The sequence below is a fragment of the Cibotium barometz genome, chromosome 5, assembly GCF_041138505.1.
Source record: "Cibotium barometz isolate CiBa-2024 chromosome 5, ASM4113850v1, whole genome shotgun sequence".
Taxonomy (NCBI): domain Eukaryota; kingdom Viridiplantae; phylum Streptophyta; class Polypodiopsida; order Cyatheales; family Cibotiaceae; genus Cibotium; species Cibotium barometz.
In genome coordinates, this window is record NC_141050.1 from 26,311,764 (window position 1) to 26,326,939 (window position 15,176).

Consider the following 15,176-nt stretch of genomic DNA (forward strand, 5'->3'; position numbering starts at 1 on the left):
GCCTATTGCAGTGTTGAAGAGTCACGATTATCTTGGCTATGCCATAATCAAAAAAGTTTGCGTTCAGAAGTTTATAGTGGTTTAGCAGACATGCTTCATGTGGAAGGAAGTGGAAGTGGTATTGCAGGAAGGACAGTGGGAAGTAGAATAGTGTTACCTTCCAGTTTTACTGGTGGGCCACGACAAATGTATCAACTTTATCAGGATGCCATGGCAATTATTCGTTCAAAGGGCAAGCCCGATTTATTCATTACTTTCACCTGTAGCCCAAAGTGGCCAGAGGTATTAGATGCTTTACTCCCGGGGCAAAGTGCTTGTGTGACCAGCCTGATTTGACTACTAGTGTATTTCACCAAAAACATTCAGATATGATGAAACATATCGTGAAGAAGGAGCTCTTTGGTAAGGTGATTGGATATGTGAGTGTCATTGAGTTCCAAAAAAGAGGATTGCCTCATTCACACACGTTATTGATCTTGGATAGTGCCCATAAACCTAAGACTCTCCAAGACTATGACATATTAGTATGTGCCGAATTGCCTGACAAGCAAATGTTTCCTGCTCTGCATGATGTCGTGTTTTATTGCAATATCCATGGGCCCTGTGGGCCATTCAATCCAAGTGCAATTTGTATGGATAAAGGGAAATGCACAAAGAACTATCCACGAGCTTTTGCACAAGAGGCTACTGTGGATGAGAGTGGTTACCACGTGTATATGCGTCGAAATGATGGAAGAACTGTGGCATTGAAAAAGTGCAATGTTGATAATAGATGGGTTGTGCCATATAACTCTTATCTTTCAGTCACATATAATGCTCATGTAAATGTGGAAATATGCTCAATAATAGCAGCAGTGAAATATCTTTACAAGTACATATACAAGGGGCATGACAGAGCAACAATAAGATTTAGCACTGTACAAGGTGGGGATGTTAATGCTGCTTGCGTAGTCGATGAGATTCAGAGGTATTTGGATGCACGTTATGTCTCTGCATCAGAGGCATGTTGGAGACTCTTTGAGTATGATTTACACAATGAGAAGCCTGATGTGCAACGGTTGCAGGTACACTTAGATGGGGGTCATAATGTTATTCAGAGATGATGATAATATTGCAGATGTTTTTCAGAGGGAAAATGTAGGCAAGACTACTATGACTGAATGGTTTACCTGTAATCAACATCCTGAAGCAAACAATACATTGTATAGTGATTTCCCTCAACAATGGGTTTGGAACTCCAGGTTGAAGAAATGGACCAAAAGAAAGATTAGAAACACTATAGGGCATATGTACTTTGTAGCTCCTTTGGCAGGTGAGGCATACTATGTTCGCCTACTTCTTACAATATGTAAAGGATCTAAGTCATTTGAAGATTTGCGTTCGCTCAATGGTCACATCTATCCTTCTTTCAAGGCAGCTTGCATTGCCAGAGGGATACTGGAAGATGATTCTAAATGGGTTGCATGTATGGAGGAAGCATCATCTATGCAAAATGCCTTGCAATTGACATGTCTTTTTGGTACTATATTGCAATTGACGTGTCTTTTTGGTACTATATTGCTATTTTGTGAGCCTTCCTGTCCAGGAATATTGTGGAAGAGATTTCGAGAAGAAATGATAGAAGATTTTCTATACCAGTTATCGAGAAGCAGGGGTCAGTTTATTGGTATTGAACAATTAGCTGAAACTCATGCACTACTACATTTAGAAGAAATTCTTCGTGCTCAGAGACGGACATTGGCAGATTTTGAAGGAATGCCTGAACTAAACAGAACTGATTTGGAAGTCTTGGGTGAAAATACATTGCTTTTGGAAGAGAGATCTTTTGATACTGTGGAACAATATAACCTGTCAAGTGCTATGGAGTCAACATTAACAGATAGCCAGCGTGTTGCTTTCGATGCTGTAATGCATGCAATTACGACAGATGCAGGTGACATTTTTTTCCTAGATGGTCCGAGGGGATCGGGCAAGACCTATTTGTATAATTGCTTGCTTGCGCGAGTACGTGGACAAGGGTATGTTGCTTTGGCCACTGCATCGTCAGGTATTGCTTCTCTACTCTTGGCGAATGGACGTACTGCACATTCTAGATTCAAGATACCTCTAGAGCTAAACAATTCTTCAACTTGCAAAATCCTTGTACATGGACAACTTGCTGAGGTTTTGAGAGTTTGTAAGCTCATTATTTGGGATGAGGCTCCAATGATTCATCGTTATGCTTTTGAAGCATTGGATAGGAGCTTACAAGATGTATTATTCTCAGATAAGCCATTTGGTGGAAAGGTTGTATTAATGGGAGGAGATTTTAGACAAATCTTGCCTGTTATAATGAAGGGAAGACGTGAGGATATTGTTAATGTAGCATTGTGTCGTTCCTTTATATGGAACTCTATCAAAGTTCTAAAGTTAACTGGAAATATGCGTATTCAATCAAGCAATACTAATGGATGCAATGAGTTTAAACAGTGGGTCATGAATATTGGGAATGGAGTGGATTGTAGCGATGATAATACGATGGTGACACTACCAAGTAATATGGTCTTGCAAAGATCGACTCTTAAAGACTTGGTACATTGGGTATACTCTGACTTGGCTATCACTACGACATATGCTTCATACTTTAGTGAGCGTGCTATTCTTGCTCCGATAAACAGTCAAGTGGATATTGTGAATAAGACAGCTTTGGATGCAATGCTTGGTGAGCCTAAGCAATATTTCAGTGCAGATTCAATTCTTGAAAATGATGAAAATTCATTCCTATATTCCACAGAATTTTTGAACACAATCGACCTTCGGGGCGGATATCCACCTCACTGCTTGGTTTTAAAGTTAGAAGCTCCTGTTATTTTGCTTCGTAACTTGGATCCAAGACGTGGACTCTGTAATGGTACACGGATGATATGTAAGGCCTTTCACTCTAAAGTCTTGGAGACTGAAATCATCTGTAATGGTACACGGATGATATGTAAGGCCTTTCACTCTAAAGTCTTGGAGACTAAAATCATCACTGGTACTAAAGTTGGTGAAAGATTATTTCTTCCACGGATTACCTTTATATGCAGCAAGGCCCAACTATCATTCACCATGAGGAGGAGACAGTTTCCCGTGCGGCTGGCATTTGGCATGTCAAAACAAATCACAAGGCCAAACCCTAAATATCTTGGGGTTGTATTTGGTGACTCCAGTGTTTACTCATGGACAACTGTATGTCGCGTTGTCACGAGCACGGTCTCCTCATGCTGTAAAGGTGTTACTTGAGGATAACGCTAATGTGGAGTATTCATTTGATGATCTTCAAAGTTATACACCTACAACAAACAATATCGTTTATAAAGAGATCTTGATGACTTCAGAGTGACAAGTCAGGTTTCTTATTTAAGTTCTGTAATTTGATTAATTTTGTTGTGATTTCTTTTTTTATACATATTTGTCCATGATAAAAGTACCTATTTTTGTTGTTTGTTTTGACATACATGTCTAAGATTACCTTTACATTGGACATGCCTTTGTCGAGGATAGTAGGTGAGTTATTCTCTATATTTGCTTAACTTTTCTTGATTACAAAGTATGGAACATGACATTCTATACTAATGTCTATCTGTACAAAGCCACCGCTATGGTCAGCTCCTATTACTGCAGGTCACGTAGGGGGGATTATGATTGATGCTTATAGGGATGGGTAAGTATAAGTGTAATTGTTAGGCATTGTATGAATATTTTTTGAACCTATATATAAATAATTGTATAACCTATTTGTTATGCTTTGATTTTAGGATATTACATGACATTGATACGTTTATGGTAAGAGTTGTCGACGAAGGCATCGAGATGTACGGGATTGGTGTTCCTGATGAGGAGTGGGGTGTCTATTTGTTTTGGAGAGAGATGGATAGATGCTTTGCATCATTTGAGGGGTATTCAGTACCCGATGAGTGGTTGTTTCTTACATCCATCATGACCATTGGTATTCGTTATGCGTTTTATACTAGAGCTCCTCATGTACCATCCACTCGATGTTCTATTGTACGAGGTAATTTTGATTATGTTTTTCTATTATAAGATTTTTTTGAGATTTTATTTATCGATGTGTCGTTATGTGCAGATTTGATTTATCATTGTTTCGTTTGTACAGGTCCTTTGCATTCATCGATAGTAGAACATGTGCGAGATGGATCACCGCTTTACAATAGAGAGCGTACTGTGATGAGACAATTGAATGATCCTTCTCACAAGAGAATTCAATTTGTTGATTCTGACATTACTGACTGAGAATACGTATTTTGTGGTGCATTTTGAGAATATGTAATATTGGTCCTTTTTTGCATCTTCGTATGCTACATTACTATGATATTTTTGTTTTCGCCATAAATCTACGAGACATGGATGTTATTTTGAGATATGTATATATAAAGTCACTTGAAATAATGTATTGTATTTACTTAAAACATGACCTAAATTGGAGAAACTGAGTTTATTTTTTCTAGAACTCTACCTGCCGCCGCAGCAATGCGCGGGTCCAATACTAGTTACATGTCAAGGAGATTGAAGAGCATGTGGTCCTCACTTGGCCATCTAGACACGATCATCTCAGCTTCTTCAAATATGTGACATCTTGTAACTACTTCTCCATATGGCCTTTGATACAGGTCTACCTTGCCACCATTCTTAATTGATCCACTGACAAAAAGAATTGCGGATATTCGAGCCACAAGGCTCGATAAAAGCATTTTTTAAACCGATCAAAATAAGGACATGATTATGAAGAAGTAATCGATTTCGTAGGCTAAATTTGTATATTTTGCTGGTATTTTAACTAAAAACTAGTAAATGTGAATCGTTCTTTTGTAAGGGCTTGATATATTTCTAGCCGGTTTTTCCAAATTTCAGCCGGTAAAAATACATTGAAATGTCGTTTTTGACAAGGAGTGAGCCTGGGGTTTTTTGTTTGGTTGGGAATGTAATGAATGTGGAAAGATTGAATCATTTTAGGTGTTAAATTGAACTCTCTCTCTCTCTCTCTCTCTCTCTCTCTCTCTCTCTCCCCCCACAGATCTGGGTAGTTTTTGAAAAATTATGGCTTGTCTTCTTTGAAATTCAGAAAAATAGCTGTTCAAAATGCAATAATTTGAACAAATTATTGTTGGGATAGTGCAGTTATAGAAACAATCTTTACGTATGCGTACAATAATAGAGCACCATTGGTAGCAGAGACAGAGACAGAATCCTGTCGCACTCAACAGCTTTAGTCTCCATTGCACAATACATGAAGTCCCCCAGCCACTTGCAAGTCGTGCACATTTTTTTAAGGTCTCTAAAGTCTAATATAATTGCTGTTTATTAGCCCAAGTCCTTATCCAAGCTGCGTTTTCCAACATTTCCAAACCTTAGAAGCCGACAGCCCACTTTGTAAAATAATTATTGGCGCATTCGTGAATGCACCAGTCTCCAGCAATAATTAATTGGAGAGAAATTTCAACGCTCTTGATGCTAATCAAACCTTAGGGTTGGTTCTTCTTACCACTTCCCACTCTTCTTTCCCTACTCTTCCATTATCACAAAACTAATCTGTATAATTCTATGTAGTTAAGTTCTCTTCAATAAATTGCCGCATCTTATTATAAGTTAACTCATTAGATTATAAAATGATAAGTCATTAGATCTGCACAGACAATGGTTCATCACAGTGAGAGCAAATTCCTACCACAATACTCCTCTAATTATGTATGAGATTTGTAATAAGAAGGTGAAGCAGGGTGCTGTTCCCAATGGAGATTATGGTTTACAAAGGAGGGGAAACTGCTTTGGTGGGCGACAGTTGCAAGTGGCATGGAGGTGTGAGAGCTACCATATCCATGGAAGCAAGCAGGGTATGGGAAGTGGTGGGGGATTTCTGTGGGTTACACAAGTGGGCACCGTCCATTGAAACATGCAAGCTTGTGGAGGGGCAAGACAATGTTCCGGGCTGCATAAGGCACTGCACGAGCAAAACAAAGGGCCCTCATGGTGAGCAGGTGTGGGTGAAAGAGAAGCTTCTCACGCTGGATTGTGAGAAGCGCTTGCAAGCTTACACGGTAGTAGATGGCAATATGGATTTGCACGAGTATTTTGCCACCATCAGGGTTTTGGAGGAGCGTGGAAATGAGATCTCAGAGATAGAATGGGTTTTTGAGCTCAACCCTGTTTTGGGCCAAGATGAGAACCAACTTGTTTCCTCTATCAGCCTCTCCTTGGCATCTAAGCTCAAGTCCCTCCATGATCACCTTGCAAGCGAGTGACAAGATTGAAGGTTTAAGCCCAACATTTGGCACTACACTTTCATCATCATGGTGTTAAGGTATGTTGATTACACCTTGAAGTTTGTAGATTTTTCATAATATGTACACTTCAATTTAAGCCTGGCCATTTTCATAGTGCCTTTCAAGTTATTTTGCTTTAGCAAATTGTTTAATCATTGAAGATAGGTTTGATAAATCTCGATTCTACTCCGTAGGTGCACATATACTCTCTCTCTCTCTCTCTCTCTCTCTCTCTCTCTCTCTGCATCTACATCTGCATCTGCATGTAAGCAAAAAGATGATTAATCTTTGATTAGTAAAAGGGATTAATTACATTATCAAGATCAGAGTTGTTTTTTATACTAGAGCTCTGTTACACACTACAATATTAATGTCCACCCTTGTGGCCTTTGCCCTCAGTCCTATGTCCACACTAATTATTCATATCCCATGGCCCTTTAGCACATATATCCTAAGCTCGTATGCTGCTTAATAACATGGATATTAACTCCACCATGTTACAAACCATCCCAACCCATAAGGTTTCAATCCTCGACACCAAAGGAATAACTCTTTCACACATCATATGAGTGAGTGAGGCTATCTCCATAGAGACTACATTAAAATTTCACTTTTGCATATAGAGTAATCCATGGTCCTACTTGAATGTATGAGATCCTCCATATGTCTCTAAATTGCATGTAATGCTCTCGAAACATCCCCAACAAGCTCTTCATGATAGTACATAGCCGAGATGAAGCTCTCAACCCATGTTCATCCAATACCATCATCGTTGAAGAGGGATGTCTAAACAGTGAATCTCAAAAAAATCCAACAATACTGTGAGACCTAGGGCCTCTCATGCAACCTCTCCACCCAACCGCCGAATATAGGGACCCTCCTAGCTGATACCCTTGTCCTGACATTACTCCCCCATTTTAGAAGAGTTTTCATCCTCGAAAACAAAGGTAGGATATCAGGTCTTCAGAGTACTAACATCCTCCTAAGTTGAACCTTCTTCCAGCCTATCCTTCCACTTAACCAGGCATTGTTGTCTAATTTTGTGACGAGTGCACTTCTCTTGAAAATCCAAGATGTGCTCTGGCTCATGTGATAAAACCCGGAGGTTCAATTAAATCTACAAGAAAACCTGTATCCACTACATTGGCATCTTCACCTACTTGTTTCCACAGATGACTAACATGAAAAATAGGGTGAACCTTGGAATGTTCTGGCAAAGCTAACGTGTAGGCAACGTCACCTACACAGTTAAGTATTGTGAAAGGTCCGCAATACCTTGGCGACAACTTTGGTACTTTGTCGGTCCTCAAAGTTTTCGAACTCGAGGGAACCTTGAGAAATACTTAGTCATCACCATTTTCAAATGTGACCACTTTACAATCTTCGTTCGTATAATGCTTTAACGATATTGAGAGTCCTCACTTGGCCATCTAGACATGATTGTCTCAACTTCTTCAAAGATGTGATATTGTGTAATTACTCCAGATGGCCTTTGGTACCTGCCTTGCCACCATTCTTGATTGATCACTAACAATGCCTCATGGATCGTCAAAATTCTAGCCAGTAAAAGGAGTGAGCCTTAGGTTTCATATGATTGAGGCATCCCACATCGACGTAACATTTCTCCCCTCTTGTGGTGGATGCAGACTATTTGAATGTGAGTTTTTGGCTATTGTTAGTCCCATAAGCTTCTAATGCCATTTTTTAGCCTCATACAAACGATAATACATTCTCTCTCTCTCTCTCTCTCTCTCTCTCTCTCTCTCTCTCTCTCTACACACACACACACACACCTGCATGATTTTGCATGTACTTGTGCTTGTGGCTATGTGTTGGTCATTACATGTCAAGGAGATTGAAGAGCATTTGGTCCTCACTTGGCCATTTAGACACGTCTCAGCGTCATCAAATCTGTGATATCTTGTAACTACAAACTCTCTCTCTCTCTCTCTCTCTCTCTCTCTCTCTCTCTCTCTCTACAAACACATGCATGATTTTGCATGTACTTGTGCTTGTGGCTATGTGTTGGTCATTACATGTCAAGGAGATTGAAGAGCATATGGTCCTCACTTGTGTTGGCCATCTAGACACGATCATCTCAGCGCCATCAAATCTGTGATATCTTGTAACTACAAACTCTCTCTCTCTCTCTCTCTCTCTCTCTCTCTCTCTCTCTCTCTCTCTCTCTCTCTCTCTCTCTCTCTCTCTCTACACACACACACACTTGCATGCTTTTGTATGTACTTGTGCTTGTGGCTATGTGTTGGTCATTACATGTCAAGGAGATTGAAGAGCATGTGATCCTCACTTGACCATCTAAACACGATCATCTCAGTGTCGTCAAATATGTGATATCTTGTAACTACTTCTCTATATGGCCTTTGATACCTACCTTGCCATAGTTCTTAATTGATCACCAACAAATGGATTGTGGATATTCGAGCCTTACAAATATGATAGTTTATTCTCTCTCTCTCTCTCTCTCTCTCTCTCTCTCTCTCTCTCTCTCTCTCTCTCTCTCTCTCTCTCTCTCTCTCTCTCTCTCTCTCTCTCTCTCTCTCTCTCTCTCTCTCTCTACACACACCTGTATACTTTTGCATGTGCTTGTGCTTCTGGCTATGTGTTGGTCCTTATATTTCAAGGATATTGAGAAGAGCGTGTTGTCCTCACTTGGTCATCTGGACATGATTGTCTCGACTTCTTCAAAGATGTGATATTGTGCAATTACTCCAGATGGCCTTTGGTACCTACCTTGCCACCATTCTTGATTTATCACTAACAATGCCTCATGGATCGCCAAAATTCTAGCCAATAAGGAGTGAGCCTTAGTTTTCATATGATTGAGGCATCCCACATCTACGTAACATTGCTCCCCTCTTATGGAGGGAGACTATTTAAATGTGAGTTTTTGGCTATTGTTGGCCCCATAAGCTTCCAATGCCATTTTTTAGCCTCATACAAACGATAATACATTCTCTCTCTCTCTCTCTCTCTCTCTATATATATATATATATATATACACACACACACACACACACACACACACACACATGCATGCTTGCATCACAGTGCACGTAAACTTACTCTTTTAAGAACCTATTTAAGGTATGTTAATTACAACTTCACCATCTAGACATGATTGTCTCAGCTTCTTTAAAAATGTGATATCTTCTACTTCTCAAGATAGCCTTTGGTACCTACCTTGTCATCATTCTTGATCATTGGCAATGCCTCATGGATCATCCAAATTCCATCTAGTAAGGAGTGAGCATCTATATAAACTAGCACCTCCTTCAGAGTCTAATAACTCCCCTCCATTCATGCGAGATTTGCTCCTTTTAACACAAGCTCCATGGCATTTCTATACCTACTATGTATATATATCACTACAAAAGCAAATGAACAATTCCTCTAAACAGTTTATGTGTTCATTTCTCCCACCACCATGCGCGGTGCATTTGAAGCTCATTTGAAGTAAGCACCTCAATTTCACCCATATGATTTTTTTATTCTTTGATGAAAGAGAGGAGGAATGCACTCATTACATGGAGTACCACATGTTTTCACTCTTGAGAGAGTACCATCATGAAAGCTTGCTTGAAACAAGAAGATGATTAATCTTTGATTAGTAAAAGTTATTAGTTACATGATTAAGCACATAGTTGTCTTTTATACTAGAGCTCCATTACACACTATAATATTAATATCCACCCTTGTGGCCTTTACCCTCAGTCCTATGTCCACACCAATTATTCATGTCCCATGGCCTTTTAGCACATATATCCTAAGCTTGTATGCTTAATAACATGGATATTAACTCCACCATGTCAAAAACCATCCCAACCCATAAGGTTTCATCCTCAACACCATAGGAATAACTCTTTCACACATCATATGAGCGAGTGAGGCCATCTCCATAGAGCCTATGTTAAAAATTCACTTTTGTATACAGAGTAATCCATGGTCCCACTTGAATGTATAAGAGAAAACACCTCCGTATGTCTCTAAATTGCACGTAATGCGCTCGAAACATCCCAAACAAGCTCTTCATGATAGTATATAACCTAGATGAAGTTCTCAACCCATGTTCATCCAATACCGTCATCATGAAGAGGGATGCCTAAATAGTGAATCTCAAAAAATCCAGCAATACTCTCTATTTCCAAGCATCATTGTTCTCCCCAAATACATCCCCACCAACCACACTTGATATCCTTCTAACATTGAAGCAAGCTACCATGAAGGTTCTTCGTTAGGTAATCTACGCCATTGACAAGGTATTCCACCATAGTTTGGCTACGAAGTAACCTCTCTCTCATACTTGATATCTTCTCGGGAACATATTCAATCAATCCCTCTTCATTCATTGGAGGTAGCTCATGAACTTGCACTTCATGCCCATTGTAAGCCTTTAATTGAGATACATGGAATACATCATGAATATCAGTGTTCAGTGAAAGTAATAATTAATATGCTACTTTCCCTTCTCTCCTTAAAACCTCTTGTATGGACCATAATAGCAATGCTAATTTGTTGGTGTTAGTGTTTCCTTTAAGAGACCCATATATTGACTTGGAAATCCTTGAGAGACCCATATATTGACTTGGAAATCCTTAAAAACACCTAATCTCCTTCTTGAAACTCCAAAAGGTCTCCTATGGACATTGACATAATGCTTCATTCTCACTTGAGCTTGCTTCATGTTTTCCTTACATTATTGGAGAAGAGCATGCATTCTTGTTAGAGGAAAACAACCCAATAAAATAATTGCAAAGCAATAAACACAAAGCATAGAATAAAAATTGCACATAACATAAGAGTGAGTCTGCACTTCCTCTTGGTGTATTTTAATCATATTGCTTGAAATAACTTGTGGGGATCAAAATAGTATCCACTTTTACCAATATGTTAACTTCTACAAAAATAGCTTGCTTTATTGGACGTGCAAGCAAAACTACCCAAAAATAGGTGTAAACCTTGAACCTTATAAATGTGTATATCTTTTGTAAAATCAAATAGAAGAGAGCTTTCATATGTCCCAAAAAATATATACATTGACAATAAGTATGGGCGTCGCCCAAAATGAAATAATGGTGCATGTTGTTAATAAAATCAAATAGTATTCCACTTACTCCCAAAATCAAGTGTCTCAAAATCTTCTTGACCACCACCACCAACTCGGCTCCATTATCCTAAACCAAGAATGTGCACTTACATCAACTATGCCAATCAATTAATTAATTAATTAATTTAAAATATAAATAACCATACAAAATTCATAACGCTTGAAGACAATGTGACCCATACTCTCATGTACGTATGGAATCACCCGCATATGCATAAAGGAAGCTACGATCACCTGGATTTAGAAAGGCATCCCAATCTAAATCCATCTAAGAGAATTCATAAATATTGAAGAGCATGAGAATATAAAATTTTATGAATTAACACCTCATAACATGTCTCAGAAAGGGTGACAAGCAACTGTCCTCAGTTTTGTCACAAAATCAAAAATCATCATGGGCTAGTATGAACATAAGTGCAGTCAAGGATGGATAGGCAGCGAGGGTATGATCAGGTAGCCATTAAGACTCTTCGATGGAGTAGCCTTTATACTTCACTAAATATCTATGATAAATGTTACCTTTTCTTGTTATTTTCTACTCGTGGTCTATAATAATTTCTCGTTCTATGATCACAAAATCTTCATATACTACTAACAATGGAGGGTCATCATAGATTGGGTAGGCTAGAAAAGGGTCCCTAAACGGTCTCAAGAGATTAATCTAAAAAGAGTTATGAATATGCTAATGTGATAGATCTAAACAGTAAGTATTGCCATTAATCTTTGTGAGAATCTTGAATGGGCCATAAAATCTAGGGGCTAATGGAACTGCTAGGTGTTTCTCTAAACTTTTCAATCTTCTTTTTTCTACGCAAAGCCAAACATAATCACCTTCTTGAAAAGTGATTGCCTTACGTCTCTTATTGGCTTGGGTCACATATTGTATTTGGGATTTAGCTATAGCTTCATGTACTTGTTGAAGAATACAAGTGTGGTCTCTAGTGAAATCATCGGCTACAAACAGGGACATTATGTGAAAGTCAAAAAGCATGTGTCGGTAATTTCTTACCATGAATGACTTCAAAAGGAGAAAATAGTGTAAGACCTTAACAAATCTAAAATGGTGATTTTAGTTGCTTGGGTTTGGCCATTACTCTCAAGACAAAAAGAAGATGTGAAATCAATTTTAGATCCAAGATTTGAAAATAAAGCAATCCAAAAATGATTGCAAAATCTAGAATCTTGATTAGATATAATTTTAGGTAGACCATGATGTGTAAATATATATTTAATAAAAAGAAGCAGACAATGTATTTTTGCATGCAATGAAATATTCTTGCTTACTAAATCTATCAACAATAGTCCAAAGCATATCATTTTGTACAAAAGTAATAGGTAAACCAATAACAAAATCCATATATATTTCTTCCCAATGACCATTAGGAATAGGCAATGGCATGAGTAAGCCATGTTGTTTCCCATGATGTTGCTTAACTCGTTTATAAAGAAGATGTTTAGAAACAAAGTTGGAAACATCATTCTTTACATTAGGCCATTAAAAATCATCTACTATTGCTTTCAAAGTAGTAATTATGTCTCTATGACCAATGTAAGAAGGATTGTGCAATTCTTTTAGAAGCAACTGAAGAGTTATGCATAAGCACTTCTCAAATAAAATAAATCCATCATGATATGAATTATTAGAGTGGACTTTCAACCATGCATCATGAAAATCATGATCATTTTCATATGTATCATGCATAGCATCAAAGGAATGCATATCAAGGACTAAAATGTTTGCAAAAATGGGTGGATGCCTAACTTAATGCTATAAAATTTTCCTTTCCAGGTTGATATTAAATGAGACGATGAAAAGTTTGAATAAATGATGCCATTTAACATAACGATGATCAAATATTCAAAGGTTGGGAAAGTAGATTCGTATACTTTGTGATCAGTTTTAATGAGAAACTTAGAATCCATTAAATAATATTTCCACATACAAAATACATGGACAATAGTAAGAAGTCCTTTATCATAAGTGCTATACTTAGTTTCATAGGGTTTGAGCTTACAACTCTCATATGCAAGAGAATGAATATCCTACATAAGAATTGCAACCAATACCGGATCTACTAGCATCAACGACTATAAGAAAGAAAGGTTAAGAAAAATTAGGCAATTTTAAGGACTGGGCATGTGTCAAAATATGCTTAAGCATGTCAAAGGATTTTTGTTGGTGTTCACCCCAACAAAAAATAGTCTGCTTTTGAAAGCGTATAGTCAAAAGTAATGTAATCAAAGGATTTTTGTTGGTGTTCACCCCAACAAAAAATAGTCTACTTTTGAAAGAGTATAGTCAAAAGTAATGTAATCAAAAGAAAATTTATAAAATAATTTTCTACTATAATAACTGTAAAGGTCTAGAAAAGAACAAATCTAAGTAATATTCTTTGGAATAGGCCAAGTCTTAATAGTGTGAACCTTTTTACGATATATTCTAATACCTTCAGCTAAGACGATGTGAACCTAAATATTCAATTTTCTTTTGAAAGAAAGAGCTTTTCTCTGGATTAGCAAAATGATTTGTTTTCTTTTAGAAGTTTGAAGACAAATGCTAAATGTTGTTTGTTCTCTTCTTCATTTTGACTGAAAACAAGAACGTCATCAAAGAAAACAATGATAAAATTTTTATGTTTCAAGAAAATGCCATTCATCATTCTACTAAATATGGCATGTGCATTGGTAAGACCAAAAGGCATAGCAAGAAATTCATACTGACATGATTGAGTGCAAAAAGCAATCTTATAAACATCAGAAGTATACACACAAACTTGATGATATCCAAGTTCAATGCTCTATAGTCGATGCACATGAGGTAGATTTTGTTCTTCTTCTCGACTAAGAGTACTCGGGCACTAAAAGAGGAACTACTAGGTTGTATGAGACCATAGTCTAAGAGTACTTCTATTTGTTCATTAAATTTCTTTTTCTTGAATTTGATTTTGTCTAATAGGGACCTTATGTTTAATTTTACAAGATATGTATACATTTATAAGGTTGAAGGTTTACACCTATTGTTTAGTAGTTTGGCTTGAACATCCACCAATAAAGCAAACTATTTTTGTAAAAGTCAACATATTTGTAAAAGTGGACACTATTTTAAGCCCCACAAGCTATTTCAAGAAATATGATTAAAATACACTAAGAGGAAGCGTGGGCTCACTCTTGTAGGAAAATTGGACCCAATCTTGTGTTATGTGCAATTTTTATTCTATGCTTTGTAATTATTTTATTGGGTCATTTTCTCCAACAGTGGTATCAAAGCCAAGAGCTAAGATTAATTGCAAAGTTTGAAGTCGATGAAGAACCAGAAGACAAAGCAGCTTTGGAATTCAAGAGAAGAGACTTCCTCACATCCCATAGGCTTAAAACCATTCTTGTCATGTTCTATAGCTAAAAATCATAATTCGTTCTCATTCAATGGCACACTAGTGCGTTTTTCTTCCTTAATTACATATTTTTCTTTATGAGTAGGTGGCCAATGGTTTAAGCTTTATTTTATAAACTTTAATTATTTAAAGCTTTTAAGCTTTAAAAGCTTTGGACCCAATCTTGTGTTATGTGCAATTTTTATTCTATGCTTTGTGATTATTGCTTTGCAATTATTTTAATTGTCATTTTCCTCTAATAGTCATATCACAGCCAAAAGAGCCAAGATTAGTTATAAATTTTGAAGTCGGTGAAAAACCAAAAGACAAAGAAGCTTTGGAATTCAAGAGAAGATGACTTCCCCACATCCCATAGGCTTT

At 37.5% G+C, this 15,176-nt stretch overlaps 1 protein-coding gene across 1 annotated transcript; it reads left to right on the forward strand.

The window, feature by feature from the left end:
- The first annotated feature begins 5,509 nt into the window (after positions 1–5,509).
- Positions 5,510–14,877, forward strand: LOC147638298 (lachrymatory-factor synthase-like). Its single transcript, XM_086798206.1, has 2 exons — positions 5,510–6,337; positions 14,681–14,877. Exon 1 carries the CDS (start codon positions 5,769–5,771, stop codon positions 6,276–6,278), a length of 510 nt encoding a protein of 169 aa, XP_086654332.1. The 5' UTR covers positions 5,510–5,768; the 3' UTR covers positions 6,279–6,337; positions 14,681–14,877.
- Positions 14,878–15,176: the final 299 nt, after the last annotated feature.